Raw genomic sequence first — 17,707 nt, 5'->3', positions numbered from 1 at the left:
TGAGCAATTCGCTGGAACTTAGGGGCACCTCTGTTTTGGGTCTGGGTCGGGTATGCTTGTTGGAGTAAGACCTTTGTCTTTAAGTCTTTTCATTCTCCCTATTCTCATAGTACTGGGTCATTGTCAAAATGCCAGACGGGGTGGAAATGGGCCATGCACTTTCTGACATTTTGAGCTTAGTCCTAAGTTCTGGTAACAGATTGGACACAAATTTATCCACAAACAGTCGCTGTCCCCCTTCTGAAGTCATGTCCTGTCCACTATAGTCGGTGAATGTGCTTTCGAATCGTGTGAAAAAGTCAGAGACACTTTCATCTTTCTTCTGCTTGCAAGCAGCTAATCTGTCCCAATTGATACGGTGAGGTGTCAACATCTTTTTCATGGCAGTAAGTATCTGGGCCGGAGGGGCTAAGATCATGGGATCGGGTTTCTCACCACCAGTTGGAGCTCTGTCAGCTTCCTCAAATTCTTTTCACGTATGGCCAAATTCTGCTTGATCATTGTGGCATATTTTAGACCATACTTCAGTCGGTACTACCTGTCCCATTAACATATCTATATCTGCTAAAGTCATCATGCAAGATTGGAGTGTCTGAGTCAATTCCTTGTAATAACCTGCTGGATATTTACGCGGGTCAGGCAATTGGCTTTTAAGTTGGAGGACGTCAGACCTTTTCCAAGGGACATGGACCCACATTTGTCTAAAACCTGCCGGTGTGTCAGGGTTGCCATCTATGCCAACAACACGGTCTCTCCAAACAGGCTGTACCTCCCTCATTGGAAAACCCTTATTTAACGTAACACCAGATAAGGAGTCTCTGTAGGCTGTCAACGTGATTAGATCGCATAATAGTGCTGGGCCCTGTATATCCCCTTTTTCAACCTTATGGCGAAGGTCAGACAGACCTGGGGGTGGACCTGATTCTACAAAATCTTCCCACAATTTGATCAGTATGTCACACATATCACAAAAAATGTCGCTCTGTTGAATGAGTGTCCACTGATCCATTGTCATCCATATATCCTGAGCGGTGTACATAGTGTTATTTTCCATCCCCATACGAGCTTGTTGACTCATAGCAAGTTGTTCCTGTGTACTACCTATCAGTCTGCGCAAGGTGCTTCGTATGAGAGTTGTTGGTCTATGCGGAGTTACATAAGGGATATAATCATGAACCACTGACCAGGCATTCGCTAATAGCCCAGTACTGGGGAAAAGCGTTGGATGACTGTCAACAAGAAACGGGTTAGTAGTGACGGGAGTTAAAGGCACATTAGGTTGGACAGGTACGGGACTAGTGGAAGATGCAACAAGGGGAAGGGAAAGGTGGACTTACATTGGTACAGTGGCCTGAATAGTCGGGCTTTGGGAACGAGTGGCTGAGGTATCGGATGGACCGAGGCATGGGCAAGGGCAACAACTGGAGCAGTAGCGGCGTCAATTGTGCGGGATCAAGGGCCGGATATATGGCGGCAGTATAAGGTGGAGGGGTGCTTAACATGGAGGACATGAGAGGGTCATCCTCCTTGTCCCGGGACTTTTCTGGAAACTTCTTTGTAATGTAACATCTATCTACCTGCATTCGATGTAATCTATCATGTATACTATACCCTCTTCTATTCTCTGATTATCATTATTCTGGGCTTTCTGAATCACACTCATACGCATTACTTTAGCTTCTCTCTTTTTAGTTTGATTTCTTTCTGTTTGGATTCCTTGCGCCAAACCCAAAAAGAATCAAAACATTGCAGGTCTAGCTTTCCTTTGAACCAACTTCTCCTCTAAATTATCTAATACAGGAGGTTCAAAATTACCGTACATTGGCCATTGTAATTCAGCACAACCCTTTGTATACTTGTGCCAAAGTGAGGAAAACACAATCGGGCCAACACCATGTTTAGCATAGACTTCATGATTAGGGGTCCCCAAAGGAGGAATCGGACAAGATTACTCCAATGCGGAGTCCTGTGTACAATAACAACACCATTTCCGAAACGTACTAAATCTAGGCATCTCTAGACATGTATCCTGGTTCCAAACATCAAAGGGTAAAATCTAATATTTACAGCATATGACTGTACTTACCCTCTGGCTTCGGCTTTCGCAAAAGTCGAACAATACCCAAAACCAAAATACAATTCACCAAAGAAGTGGGCCACTCTCACTCTTACCTGACCGTTAATCTTCCATCACACGGCAAGTGTCACAAAGGTCTCGATCTCCCAAAACTAGGAACCAGAACTGGGGCATCAGTCGGGCCGCAGTCGGGTAGCCCACTGGAGGGAGGAATCACGCAATCGGAGACCTCGGGCCCACAAAGACAATTTTCAGCCGATGTAGTGGTGCGCCTCCCTTGGAATTTGATCACGGACCCCTAACGACCACCAGGCTCGATGACGACCACCGAAGACGCGCCACGTTGGGCGCCAAATTGTAGAGCCAGCTTCTTTAAGACTACTCCCCACTGGAGAGCCAAAAGTCAGCGGTGCAGGGGACACCTAGAATCTAAGGGTTCTTCTTGCTTAAACCATACATTACCAAAGAGACCAGGACAACCAGCCTTGGAGGGAAGTAAGTTATTTATTAACTCGAGCTAAGGACAGGGTCCCAGAATGGTACAAAGACAATTCTACGGAGACTGCTGCTTCAATCCGCAGCGCACACATACTTATAGCGCTAGTCACGCCCTTTTGCACAATACATAGTTCCACATTTTGACAAGTTCCTCATCAGACAAGTTCTTCGTCAGTCTCATGTGGTGCAATCGTGGCCAGAGGACATCTGTCTCTGATTGCACAATGTACACAGCCTCGTGCTTCCTTGCTCAATTGTGTGGTCACAGGGCGCATCCTCGTGCTTCCTTGATCAGATGGTGTGGTCACGGGGCACAGCCTCGTGCTTCCTTGACCAGATGATGTGGTCACGTGGCACAGGAGTTGGTCGTGACAGGCTGAGTTACCAACGGTGGGCAGGATGTGGCTAAGGCTCTGACACAACTGGGGGGTGAGGTACACAGGCAGCTTCTCGGAATCGGCTTGACCACAAGGAGCGGGGGGGTTGAGCAAGTTTCAACAGGGACGTGACAAGCAATTCTTCACCAGGTTGCCGAGAGCATGGCAACACAAAATGGAGTCTCGTCGGTCATTTTAATTACAGTTAAACTGGTGAACGGCGCATGTGACAAGTGAAAAACTATATACAGCAATAAAAAGGTGCAAGAAAAAAGCATAAACACAAATGTCAATGTATATGGAGGACTTTTGGTGGTTCCCATACATTAGTACATAGTTAAAAGTACAGTTAGATTCATTGAACCATGAAAGTAGCACCAGGAGTTGCCCTGAAGAGTCAGCGGCTTTTCGACCTGTACAGAATTCAGGTCATCATCAGGAGGACCAGGTAACGCATTTCTGGGAGTGCGGTGTGTCGACCAAGTCCAAAATTCCAACCAGGTCAAGGCACGAAGTCACGAGGAATGGGGTAGTAGAATGATACCGAATGAATCATTGCAAGAAGGGCAAAGGTGATTTGGGTAAAGGAATTACAGGTCAATAATTTAAAAAATGAATGCGGTTTGGAGCTTTGGGTAGAGGCGTTGAAAGCAAAGTAGGCAAAACCGGCAGTAGAGAGCACTGGATGCGTTGGTGAAGGAGAAACGGAGATCCGGTAAGTAATTGCAGATCCTCAAGGGGCAGCAGGCTGACTGGCGAGAGTCCGGAGCATGGAAAGAGGGACAGAAGCTCAGAAGGAAAAACTGAGCTGGCCTGGTGACCTCATGGCAAGACGTATGCAAGAAGACGTCGGGCTTGTGTGAAAAAAAGGGAAAACAGGGAGACAGGAAGACAGGAACCAGAAGGAGGACAGACAACGCAGTCTGGATAAGCAAAAGAGAGTGAGGCAAGGGAGGGGCAGCAACCTGTCATGTGTATTTTTAACCAACTGATGCACAAATGTATTATGGAATACTGTGAAAACAAGGAGAACCATATGAGGTAATTATATACGTAATTTCAAGATAACAGTTAATGCCAGTAGTAACCCAGAAGCAGGCATTATGAATTCACACGTACTGTTAAGGTACCAGTTATAATAGAGGATGTATATGGACAATAAAGTGCAATTAAAGAGACCCACTTTGTGAGTGACCCAGCTGTCTGGAAAACTTCCCTTCAAGCTGCCTGCCCCTGACCGCGAAGACAGTCTTGATGCACAGAGCCCGGCTGACCTATCTGCTCTGCACCTAACCCGCCTGGCCTGGGTATTGACGAAAAAACTGTGCTCCTGTGGTCCTGAGGCCCTTGCAACCTGATCCCTCATCTGGGGTCCCTCAGACTTAAGTGTAGGTCCTCCCGTGCTGCCTGGTTTTAGGTGACCCCCCTTCTTAATAGTGCATCAGTTACAAACGACCTCAACACTCTTCTCCCGACCAAATCCAGGAATCTCCCACCGATCCGCTGGTGGAACATTGGAACTTGACCTGCTGCTACCCTAAACCTCAAAGGTGAACCCCTAGAACCGACTGTACGATTTTAGACACATTTATGTATTTTTCTCCATAGACCTTCATTGTACGTAATTGGACAGAACAGTGAGTGATTTTATGAAATTGAAAAATCATAGTTAAAAAAGTACTTACCTGTGAATGAAGTTCTTGGTCTGAAAAATTATATGAAAATCTGTTCTTTTTGCAAATTGGTCTCGGATTTATTCTTGAGTGTGTGTCTCATTTATTACCTCTGTGAGTACAACAAATGCTTAGTACTACCTTCGGATAACCCTAACTGCTCACTCACATTACCACAAATAGAGCTTTAGTATTATCTACTTTTGCCTCTGTGTACCAATCTGGTTCCCACAGGACTCTCTGAACAGTGTACTTAGATTCAGTCAGCCGCGGTCGGTAGTGGGATGACCTGCAGGGCGGTGATGTGGGGAGGGGGAGGGGGAGGGGCAGGGTGGGGGTTAGTAATGTATGGATTACGGAGTTTTACAGGTAAGTAAACATATAAAACGAATTTCATTGCGTGCAATGCATCACCAAATGCAATGCAGTGTGCGCAAAGAAATTCGTTTTATTTATTTATCTGTCCTGCCCCTCCCCCTCCCCACGTCACCGCCTTGCAGGTCATCCCACTACCGACCGCGGCTGGTTTCAGTACACTATACACAGAGCCAGTATCCTACACTATTCCAATAAATCTTCCCTCTCCAAAGTACAACTGCTTGGCTGTAGCAGAACCTTATTATCAGTTCATGGTTTCTCATTTGGTTTATCAGTGGCACCAACAATATTCATGAAGATGTTGGCTCTAGTAGTGGCTCATTTTCAAGTGAAAGATGTTCACATATTCCAGTATTTTAATAATGGGCTAATTTGTGCTCCTTCTTTATAAAAGCCCCAAGACCCAACAGGAATGGTGTGCACAATGCTCCAGGAATGTGGTTTTTGTGTGAACTGGAAGAACTCTCACCTATCACCATCTCAAGACTAACAGTTCAGACCCTCACAATTCAGAACAGATTTGGGGAAAAGTGTCTGCATAAAAAACGGTGTTGGTACTTTATTCACAACTACAGATCCTACTGAAAGTGGACAATATACATTCTGAACACTTTCTGAAAGTACAAGGTGTCATGTTGGCAGCCACAAGTGTAGCCCCCTAATTCAACATCTGTTGAGACATTTGGGAACTGGCCATATAGGATATGAGTCAGGTAATTCCAATGACAAACTCCCTCAGACAGGAAATGGGGTGGAGGATGGTAGAGGACAATTTGGTAGAGAGTGTGTCTCTGTTACGATGAATACATAGAGTAAAAACAAAAGATGACAGTCATATAGGTCTGGGGCTAGGTTGGGGAGCAAGCAAAATCAGAGGAGATGTGTTAGGGCAAAATCAGCCCAATCATCACATTTTAGAGAGCTAAAAGTGATCCTCGAGCATTGGAGGCATTCGCTCCAACCATACAAGGGCAAGATGTCCTAATGATGAAATTTAGCCAAGGAGCAAAAGCATATGCAAGTCACTAAGGGGGGAGATGCACAAAGGAACCCCTAGCCTTGGAGAAAGCAGCGTATCATCAATGGGAGATGACTTTAGTAGCCGATCAGTTGATCTGAAACTTCCCTTCATCAATGGAGTTTTACTTTCATCCAAAGTTCTTCAGATTTCTGACACTATTTCTGGGGAATGCGTGGCTGGGTCATTTCACGTCCAAGAAAGATGCACAGCTTCAAGCTTCTGTGAAAGCATTGGCAATCAAAAGGCCAGTGGGGCTCCTGTTTATATTACCTCCAGACCCCCTTCTCCAAAGGTACTCAATAAGATTCAGAGAGAGAACCTGCAGGTACTGCTAGTGGCCCCTTTTTGGCTAGAAGGCCTTGGATCCATCTGTTGCAGAGATTTTCAGTAACTCCCGTAATAAATCTTCAAAAGTTTGCAAGACTATTGTTTATCCAGAGCTATTGCTTCAAGCTCGTGCTCAGTTAAAACTGATTACTTGAAACTTGATTGGTTATCTCTTAAAATTTAGGATGTGCAGAAAAAGTGGCAACTGACATTCAGGAAAGCAGGCAACCAAATGCAAGAACGTCCTATGCCAGACATTGGGAATATGTATCCAAACAGCACCAATCTCAAAACCTAAATCCAATATCAAAGTAACCCTTTTCAAATATTATATTTCTTAAGAGACAGCTTTGATAAATAGCTAGCTCTTTCGACATTAAGAGGCCGGTGGAAGCCTGGCAGCCCTCAAGGCCATCAGGAAGCATTGTGATTCATTCAGAGGAAGCTCCCTGCTTCTTCTCTACGCTGACAACAAGTCATCTGTATCTGTGCAACCCGTGAGTGCGGTGAGCTCTTTGAAGTCAAATGTTTATGGCATTCTGACATTGCTGTAACTCACACAAAGTATTGGGTAGCAGGGTGTCTAAAAAGGGAAAGAAAAGTGTGGCAGGTGTGGGCACAACTAGTGTATGGACGAAAAACCCTCACTCTCACGAGGGTGACATGCAGGCGCGCAACACCCATTGGACTCACCGGGCTTCAGCCCCTCCCCCCCCTTCCCCCCCCCCCCGTGTGTGGCAGGCCAGGATGAGACAGATCCCGGGCACACACAGAGCCGCACCCGAACGTTTCACATGCCTTTAAAAGACCATTTGAATGCTAATTAGGCCTTGCTGTTGTTTCACCCCTTGTTGGAGGCCCTGCAGCTCCACTCTGCCTACTGATTAAAGGTTCAGCCCCCCCCCCCCGTCATTTTTTCTTAGCCCCCCCCCCCCGAAATTTGGCTCTAGTTGCACATCTGGTGACATGCTTCGTCATTGATCCTGTATCCTGTACGACGTTATAATAACATTTGTTGTTCCTACTTTTTTTGTTTGCACTCTGCCCCTCATCTCTACCCTAGAGGTATTCAAATACTGATGTGCCTTTTGAGAACCCTCCCGCTCCTTCCCTGAGGGGATGTTGTAGCCCACACTGGGTACCTTGTAGTTCCAGTGTGTTGGAGGGACCCAATGACGAAGCATGTCACCCTCGGTGAGTGAGGGTTTTAGTCCATAGACTAGTAGTGCCCACACCTGCCACACTTTTCTTTCCCTTTTTAGACACCATGCTACTCTTTTTGGGACTCACTCATGTTAAACCACCAGTTACACAGTATATAGGGTATACATAAGAGCAACAGAAGACAACTCCTGAAGGTGCTCTAAAGCCAAATATAATACAGTGTATGAAGTCCACTTAGAAGCGATGGGAGCCAACCCTACCATATTTTACCTATCATGGATCTTTGTTGTGATGGTGCAACCTAGGAAAGTGGCTGATGGTGTTGCTGAAAGTTGGTATGGTCTAATCAAAAGTGAAAGAAGCAATTTATTATTACCCATATACACCATATTATTGGGCTATGCAGTCTGCCTTAAAGTAGGGTAGCAGCAACACAGTATACCACAGATACTCCAATATTAGTTTTATGTGCCCACCCAAAAGCAGAAAAGAGGAGCCATTGGCTGGGTGTGGTTTCAGTATCTGTTGAGTTGAAAATGATATAAGGAAAGGGAGGAATGTGAACATTTGCAAGTGTTCAGATAAGATACACTAGAAATTATAAATTGTAAGGAAGAGAATTGGGCAGGTTGGCATCGTTTCTAGTCCAAGATCTTTTCAAGCACAAAACAGGAAGATGCATAAGAAGACATCCTTAATCTTACACCCTTTACCTGACTGTTCATGATGGGTGTCCATGAGAGAAGGGTTGAAGTCTTAAGTGTGACCAATTAGGTGGTGTAGATGCGGGGAGGCAACCAATGAGACCCTGGTCCTGTACCTGCAACCCTGGAGGGCTGGGGAAAGAAGGAAACAGGGGTAGTCCTATGCCCATTCAGAGGTGGGAGATGTGGGAGGGAAAGCAGAAGAAAGAGTAACAAAATCAACCTAAATGAACTCTTGCTAGATTTAGAGTAACTTTTCAGTTGCAAATTTAAAAACACACTACTTTTCTTAAGCACAATACAAATTAAAATGATTGCCCATATTAACATTCAGTTTGACCAGTACACCTTCCGTCAAGCACTTTGCTGCACATGGCATACTTACTGTCAGGACCCTCAAAGCTTCCTGGATGTCCCATGTCCATGCTGTAGGGACATCAAGGTCATCAAGGGAGTTCAAAGCTCAGAATAGATTGGAGGGCCTGAAGACGAAGCCTTTGATGCAGACAGGCAGCCAATGAGACCCTGGTTCTCCCTTTGTGAGCCTTTAGTCTGGGTATTATGCACAGACCCCTCTTCCTTCTCCTAGTCCTTATTCATAAGGTGTACAAACCAAGAGCAAACTGGCTTGTGCCTCTACCTGAGACAGAAAACACACTAAGCCAGGACCTGCTACAGAGTGTGTCCACATTAGAAAAAAACTCACTAGTTTAGAGTTGAAGTGAACCTTTGCATTTCAGTTTTTACATATCATGCTTATCTGTGTGTTTGCCAGGTGGCGGCTGAACTTGCTGCGAAAGAGGAACAGCGGGAAAAGAAGAAGAAGGATAAAGGAAAGAAAGGGAAGAAGAAAGAAGGGAAAAAGAAAAGCAAGAAGGGCAAAGAGTCTGCGAAAAAGAAGGGAAAAGGAGAGGTGAGTTTCTTCAAATGGAGAAGGGGAAAGAAGAGGTTGGTGCTATCAAAGAAAGAAGGAGACCGTAATGGAGTGTGGAGGAAGCCTACTCAAAAGCAGTTTGCATGAAGCACCCTATATCACAGCTGCAGGAGGGTACTCTCCAGGAGAGCACTAGTCAATGACAGAAAGGCCCGTTGAATCAGTAGCCGCCTGGACACACAAAAAGAATAGGATGATGATCAAGGAAACCAAAAACCTACGGTATATAAGAGATTTGGAATTGTGTTCCTTCAAAAAGATTTTTGATTGCATTAGAGGCGAGGGGAAGGAGATATTAGTCGATTGAAGATGTCAGGGAGTTAGTTAAGGAGTATTTGATATCATAGAGGAAAAAAGGTAAAGTAGGTGGGGCCTTTGTGGGTGGAGAAAAAAGATCCATTGAAGCGAGGGGACAGATTTACACGAATACTCCTTGAAGGAGAGGGGATAAAACAGGCATGAGTCTCCAAAGAATGAACACACTTGTAGCAAAATGGAAAGTATGGTAAAGATGTGCAGGGGGAGATCAAGAAGCATAAAAGCAGAGGAAATCGTTCTTCAAACAGAATAGAGGGTAAAAGACAAAGAGGCACCAGAATCATGGATAGGGCAGATAAAGGGTCCAAGGCGGATGGAGAAATAATAGGGTTAGGAGGAGAGGCGAAGAGTAGAAATACAGAGTTTCTGGAAGCTTAGAAAAGGAAGACAGATGGGGACAGCCCTCCAAATATTTCTTTTTAGGTCTGCTGCACAGAGCTTTAGCTGTCTGGAATAACTTATGACATCAAGTCTTCAAAAACACAATAACAAGTACAGAGAGAGTGTGTGCGCTTTGGGTCAGCCATTCATTTACTTGCGTTTTTGATGGTTTGCCATTGCTTTGATGGGCTTTCCATCAATCTCATGCCATTTAATGAATTATTACATTGCTCCTTTCATTTTACCAGCATTAATGATGACGGCTAAAGTAGTCCTCTTGTTAAACCAGGGTCAGTGTGTGTTTGTTGATGCATTTAATTTGCTGGCAAAATATTTTAATTTCAGATTTATTGTTTTTTTGTAGGAAATTGTGTGCTCTTAGAATGACTAGTTTGTTATAGAGACACCATGCTATTCGCTGCTCACACTTATGCATTTGTTTGTTGTACTTTACAGTCATGATAACATGTTAGATATACAGCCTTTTTGTTATTTGTCTCAAAATAAGAATACACATATGCTTTCTTAAAAATGCAACACAAATACTAGCACAATGTCAAAAGTATCTACTAGCCAATATTTTGCCAAGTAAGTACGTCTCTTCATCTTCTGACTTGTTTCCCTGGAACAGTTCTGTGACACTGCAGTCTAACTCTGCTAATGAAGTTGGTTTAAGAAAGAGGCCCTCTTTACAGCTTTCATATTGTTAGTGTCTAAGATGTTGATTCATTTTGTGATTTTCTTTCAGGGCAGCTGAGTGCAGCACCCACGAAGTCACCCTACTATTACCGAATAGCACCACTAGCAGAAAGCCAAACTATTGGCATTCCCAGATCGTGTGAACATTCTAAACTAAGAGCAAACTCTAATATTAGGAATCCACATAGGCCCAGACGTATCAAGATACCCTTTAGCGATTCTCATATAGCGATTTTTAAGGAATCGCTATTTGAGAATTGCTAAATGGTATGTATCTAGAAATTCGCTATTTTTTAGCGATTTTTAAAAATTTCTTAATTGCGATGAGAAAAATGCTAATCGCAATTAAGGACTAATTTCCCATTCATTCCTATGGGCCAGGAGGCCCATAGGAATGAATGGATAGTTATTTGCGATTCGCAATTTGCTAATCGCAAATTGAGAATAATTTCAAGGGTGCAAGGGTGTCTTAAGGACACCCTGCTGCACCCCCTGAAATTGACATGTGTGCGCATATGGCGCACCTACACACCCTAAGGGCATGTATGACCGTCACATGGCACCTTTAGAAATTTCAAAAAGGGCTTTTTGAAAGAATTTGCAAATTACCACCAACTACAAGTTGGTGGTAATTTGCGATTTCTTAGCCTAAATTCGCAAAGCTTAAATGTTACATACATCGCATTTGAGGAATCGCAATTTGTGATTCCTTAAATGCTTGCGCAAAATGAAGGAATTGCAAATTTTGCGATTCCTTAATTTTGCGGTACGATTTTTTGATACATCGCATTTGCCGATTTTTTTCGCAAACGCTGCTTTTTTGCGATTCGCAGCGTTTGCGACAAAAAAATCTTATGATACATCTGCCCCATAGTTTCAGTGGGATTAAGACATCACTTTCGGCTTTGGACACTCATATTTATTCTTTACTTATTGAAGGATATTTTTCTCTATAAATATCTAGTGCTTTCTGCAATCCATGTACTCACATTAGGATTTAGAAGTTACTTACTGTCTTCAGTTTTGATCTTAGCTCTTCAAAATGTCAGAAACATTTGTTTGGCTGACACATCACCTAATAAAATTTTTTTAAACTGCAAAAGTCATTTACACCCAAAATGAATTTTATTTGTATCAAGCCTCAATGGATTTCGAGAAATGAGTGAATTTTGCATTTTGCTAAATTAATCAAATCTCCTGAAATATTGCATTACGCATTTTGTAATTTTAGGTGACAGGGAACTGAAGCCAGCCGAAAAATGTCTGCTTCAAGAGGCATTTTCTACTTGAACCAGTGTCCCACTTGTGTCTCCCGTGACTTTTTAAGTGATATATTCTCTTGCATGAAATTTTACGCAAGACACTGGCAAACCACATTTCAGTAATTTTACATCATTTTTTGGAAATATAATTAAAAAGCTTCTCATACCTTATTTATATAATTATGTTTTTTAATATGAGTTTTTATGTGTGCTTTACATGGAACAGTGGTAGAGTCTTCTTCACAGTCAGCTGAGAGGGCGAGGAGGGCGGGATTAGGATAACCTGACAGCAAGGGGGTGGGGGGGGGGGAGTTCACAGTGAGTTTAGGGGGTTTACGTGTATAATGAACAATAGCATGGCTCAATGAGCTCAAAGTTCTCTGCTAACAAATGCGTCTGAGGTCGGCAAAAGGAGTACTATAAATAGGGTCATAGTAACGTGTTATTTTCAATGCCTTAAAATGGTGGAAGTGTGGTATTTAGAAGAGGGGGGGGTTGAACTCACCTAATTTGCTGAAGCGTAATTGCACGAAATGACAGGAAATTTACGAAAGATTACACGGAATTACTTAGGGAGCGTAACCCCAGCATTTAGTTCTATTGTTTACAAAACTGACCCAAGGACGCATTTAGTACTAAGAAAATAGCACTGACTGCAACAGAACAGCAACACCAGCGCCCATCAGCTGCTCACGCTCTGTTCCTGTGCTCTTGCGTTGGCATTTTTTCCCAGAAATGAGTCAGAATTACGGGGACGCGCGTAATTTCTTAATTTTCTGTAATTTCAGTTCACAAGAGTAATGCAATATCCTGAAATTACTCTTTAATTTCGGCCTTACAGGCCGAGTATTTAGTGGCGGATAGAAAAATATGAATGTTAAGGCTTTTGAACTGAGGACATTTTCAAATGTTCCATTTGAAGAGGTACATACAGTACATGAGAAAATTTACGCGCTATTAGATGTGGCAAAATATGACTTTCAATCAAAACAGGTTAATGAGTAGGCAGGTGGGGAGGTGTCCTCATACTAGAGGGGGGAAGATGAGGCTGCCTTCCGCGGAGTGGGTCCGCTGCTCGGATTATTTATGCTCGTGACTGACGGCCGGCGGCGGGAGTCTCTGTTCCCTGGCCAGGTCTGCTCCGTGCTCAGACTGGCTCTGGAGGTTTCCTGTCCTAGCTCCTTTGGGCCGTGAATTCCGTGCAGCTCTGCCAGCCGTCGGTGATTTGTTTTGTTTTTCAGGTTTCTGTAAAGCAGATTTCCCCCCAGATTACCCCTCCAGCATCATCTCTACAAAGCAACGTCTGTGGAAGTAATATTGAATTTCCCCATGTGCACTATAGAGTGGAACCTGGAGGTAGTCGGGTTCAGGGGATGCTGTTGACCCCTTAAGGTAGAGGGGCATATTATCGAGCCCAATTTTGACGCTTTAGCTGCCGTTTTTGGTCGAAAACCGCGATTTAAATATTGCTCTATTATCAAGGACACGCTAACTCGTGTTTCCTTGAGGTAGCAGCCTTCTTTTCTCCACTTTGCATGTCAGCGATATTTATAGCTAATGACATGCAAAGTGCGCGTTCCTCACTAAAATGACATGAATACTGTCGCAACACAACTGCCCTCTATTATGAATCCGGCCCTGACCCGCGTAGCAATAACAAAAGTCGCCCTAACCGTGATTATCTCTGGTTACTAATGCCTGTTTAAAACCTGACTTACCCGTCTTGTCAATGGGAGGTGGGTTGTCAGGCTGAGTCCGTACTTGCCTATTAGCAAGCTTTGCAATAGCACAGTGGGAATAACGATTGTTTTCTCGCGCTATTGCTGGTTGCCGCCGCTATCGCTGGATTTTGCATTGCTGGATTTTGCATCGCTGGATTTTGCATCGCCTCTGAGATAAGCGTTGATAATAACGCGCTGTCTTGGTGAGGCAATCCAGAGATAGCCGGCGATAGAAAAAAATGCGCTGAGTGTGCTCTGCAATATTTATCGCAGTTTGTCGATAATATTCTCCAGTGTTTTGCAATGGGCCATATGGTACCACAGCCGGAAGCGCAGGCTTAGTTGGCATCTTTTAAGGGCTTGAGACACTGAATGATGTGACATATGGTCTCACCCAGTACCTGCAGAAGATAGTCACTGAGTGAGGCAAAGCCCCTGGAACGACTTGCAAGCACCTAACCATGGATCAGGGGTGTGTGGTCACCTTCTCTGAGGATGACCCTCGGAGCACCTGATGGGTAAATCTGTTGCTACCACTGACCATCCTCAGGAAACCTTTTGCCACCACCAACACTACCAGCATTATCAGCATTTTCTAGTTCTAAATTTGAGATCACACAGGTTTGTGTGGTTCTCATACATGTGGCACACGCATGTTCTATTGATAGTGCACCAGGTTATAAACTTGATGCACTTGTGCGCAGGCAGCCAGAAAGTGAAGACCAGCGGAGCAATGGTTCTACTTCTTTATTCTGAGTTATATCCTTGCAGTGCTCGGGATGCACCCACGCCTAATGAGGAACTAGTTAGTAACATCTAGATAGACAGGGATCACAACAGAACTATAAAAAAGAAGATCCCTCCACTGCCTTTCAGCAAGGTTCCCGCTAAAAGCAACACAAACATACAAGCACTGCATTCCTCCATTCATAGCAGGAATAAAGCAGCAATTCACAAAACTCAAGTAAGACAAACATAGTTTAGGAAGAATGAGGACCTGCAGACCCATTCATTCTGCCCATTTTGTGCATGATAATGACCGATTAATTCCGCGTAGGCTTACATTAACCTGGCATACGTATTTGTAAAACACACACACACCAGTTAAGATTGAATAGCACATGCTTATTGTTACACATTCAATAATACATGTTTTATTGGCTGTGGAAGGATGCAAGATTGAGTGGCCATGCTAAGCTTCAAACCTGTGATCATGAGGTTAAACAATCAATCAATCAATTCAATTCAATTCAACTTTATTCACTTTCAGAAATATAAACCATAAATGCTATCATCACAGGAAAATCACATAAAATTGACACATTTAATCACAATTAAAATACATTTCACAGCAATCCATAAAAATCTGTAACAAAGTGCAAATTTAAAATACCCATAAACATAGCCTGTGATTTAGAAACCTGCCAACAAGGTTAAACCGTCCAAGACCTTTGACGAAGGTTAAAAATGAACTTAAACCCTGGCCCTTGTCGATGTTTAATCAAGACTGGCCTGAGAATTTACCACAGATTTCAGGTAACCAACAACAAAAAAAATATATTCATCCTTCAACAGTTGTAAATACAGGAGAGCTGGGCGAGCCTGTTTAAAATTCATCCACTTTAAAATCGGCACAATAAAATTCTTCCGGGGGACCTCATAAAATTTACAAAATATTACAAAGTGTAGCAGATCCTGTGGAGACTCTCCGTCGCAGCCACATGTTGCTAACTCCTGCCCTCTACTGCTGCTCCTAGGTATGGCGAGCAGGAGGTGGAAAAGATCCAGGCGAAACCTGGTCAATAAAAAAACGTTCCTAAATAGTAAAAAAACACCAGGAGTTAAGGCTCAGCTAATGACTTTGTGGTGTGGCGCCGCAGCCAGGGTGACTGACTCCGGAATCTGGGGATCACGGTTCAATCCCCAGGGCCGACTACAGATTAACCCAGCACCATATGACTCTGGGCATTCGCTTGCTTAATCTTCCCGAAGGCCCCCAGTGCCTAGAGACCCTAACGGGTGATGGTTCGCGCTTTACAAATGTGGATTATTATTATTTTTTAGCATTAGAAATTCACGTACACTACGTTTATGCAGTTCCAACTCTTACCTCTCCAGTTTCCTGAGACTGCCAAAGGACTCCCTTGAGATCCCCATATCCTGTTTGGTTATTAGTTATTATTAAAATCATCTGGCTCAGTGTTTATTCCTTGCTCAGCAAAGTTTTTAACCAAAACGTGAGGGGACAGACTGCCAGGATATCACTTAAAAAAGGCACCCCATGTTCTTTGTCTACCACCATGTTAGATAAGCCACATGGAAGGCCCAATTATCACTTCAGGAAGCTGTTCTCGGTTACCTGGAGATCATCTGTGGAGACATGCCCCATATTTCGCTACCATAGGAAGCTGTCGCTACACTCTTGGCTTGATAAATCTTCAACAGTGCTGTGATGTGATGGGTCTCTTTCCCAGCTTAGATGCAAAGCTGAAGATGGCCGCGTTCACCCGCACCAGATCCCCCTTTTTTTTTTGTTTGAGTGTCAACCAAAATGACCCCCAAGTATGAGAAAACATCTGTGCCTGGTACCTTGGCCAACCTACCCTGAATTGAAACATTTTTTGGGGGGGTATCCCCACTTGCATGACATAGGATTTCAAATCATTAATGGATAAATCCTGATCCGCCATAAAGGCGGATATGGCATCAAGTATGGTTTGTAGCTCCCTAGCATTTCTTGAAATAAGGACTGCACCATCCGCGTAGAGTAGTACAGAGAGGCCATGTCGGCCCACGTGCGGATAAATAACCCCTGTTGATAAAAAAGGCTTTATCTAAATCGATAATATATAGATTAAACAAAAAGGGGGCCAAGATACAGTCTTGGCATACACCTCTTTTAATATTGAAATCCTGTGACACACGTAGGTCCTGCGAGATTCTAACGTTGGCCTTGGTTGCACGATGAAGGTCTTCTAAAAAGTGAACGATGTTGCTGTCTACCCCTATGTCTGCCACAGTTTCGTTTTATTCACGCAATCAAACGTGGAGGATAAGCCAATGAAAGCTAAATAGATAGTACCTGGGCGTGCAACCGTGAATTTACTGAGGATCATAGTGAGGTTAAGGCACTGGGCCACCGTGGACTGGCCTGGGCGGAACCCGTATTGTACGTTTGATAGTATATCATGTTCCTCTGCCCATCCGGTCAACCTATCTAAAACCACATGGCCCACCACCTTGACCACCGAATCCAGCAATAAAATCGGTCTATAACAATATGTACTATCACGGTCAACCTTTTTAAAAACTAGCACGATGGTCGAAGTGGCCCAAGACTCAAGGCATCCAAACCTTGCCACTGCATTAATTACAGCAGCAAGTACCGGGGAGGGATCATATTTAAAAAGGTCAGAAGGGATACAATCAGGTCCAGGGGCTTTGTTGCTTTTCAGCCCGGCAATACCTCCCTCGATCTCCCCCAACCTAAAAGTTAGTGCGGTGGAAACTTCTTCTTGACCTGACTCACAGAACAGCTCAGGGGGCTCTCAAACATCGATTTAAAATGGAGCACCCATTCATCCTCTGTAATGCGTGCATATATGACGCTACCTTTGACATGCTCTAAGAAGGGGCTATTGATGATGCTCCAAAATTTAGAGCTATTCCTCAGGTACTGGCCTCGGGCAGCACCCTCCAAGCTTCCTCCTTCAGAGCAGACTTACGTTTAGCCAATTTCCACTTGTAATCTTTATGGCATGCTTTGACCAGGGTCTGGTTTCTTGAGCTCATATTAGGAGCTTCCCACAACTTTTTTGCAGACTTCGAGCAGGTGGAATCAAACCATCCAGGGGTCAGGGAGACTGTTTTATGGGCCGGGGCCCTTAAAAGTTCTCTTACTCTAGCAGAGATAGTGTTAAAAGCACTAATAACCTCCCCCGGGGATGTGTGCGGCGATTTATAGAATGCATTTGGAGAAATCTGTGTCCACTTTAGCCTTCTTTTACCATTTGTTGGTCTCATTACCCCTTTTACACAACTCCCCTTTTACATGTCAATAGTGGTCCTCAAAATTCGACAGACAGGGGGTTGTGATCACTATAGACACTTTCTTGTATAGTAAAACAACGAAATGAAGAATGGAAGAGCGATGAAATTAGTATAAAATAGATC

The 17,707-nt window shown here is 43.8% G+C and overlaps 1 protein-coding gene across 1 annotated transcript in view; it reads left to right on the top strand.

Moving 5' to 3' along the window:
- DRC11 (dynein regulatory complex subunit 11) overlaps window positions 1-17,707 on the top strand; it is a 931,905-nt gene that overhangs the window by 432,751 nt on the left and 481,447 nt on the right. Inside the window, exon 8 of the mRNA XM_086956298.1 lies at window positions 8,995-9,132. Within this exon, the coding sequence (XP_086812424.1) occupies window positions 8,995-9,132 (138 nt within the window). The remainder of the gene's footprint in view (window positions 1-8,994; window positions 9,133-17,707) is intronic.

Source organism: Lissotriton vulgaris, chromosome 2_1, assembly GCF_964263255.1.
Source record: "Lissotriton vulgaris chromosome 2_1, aLisVul1.2, whole genome shotgun sequence".
In the NCBI taxonomy this organism is placed as follows: domain Eukaryota; kingdom Metazoa; phylum Chordata; class Amphibia; order Caudata; family Salamandridae; genus Lissotriton; species Lissotriton vulgaris.
Note: the sequence above shows the minus strand (reverse complement) of the source record. Positions and strands in the feature narration are given on the sequence as shown.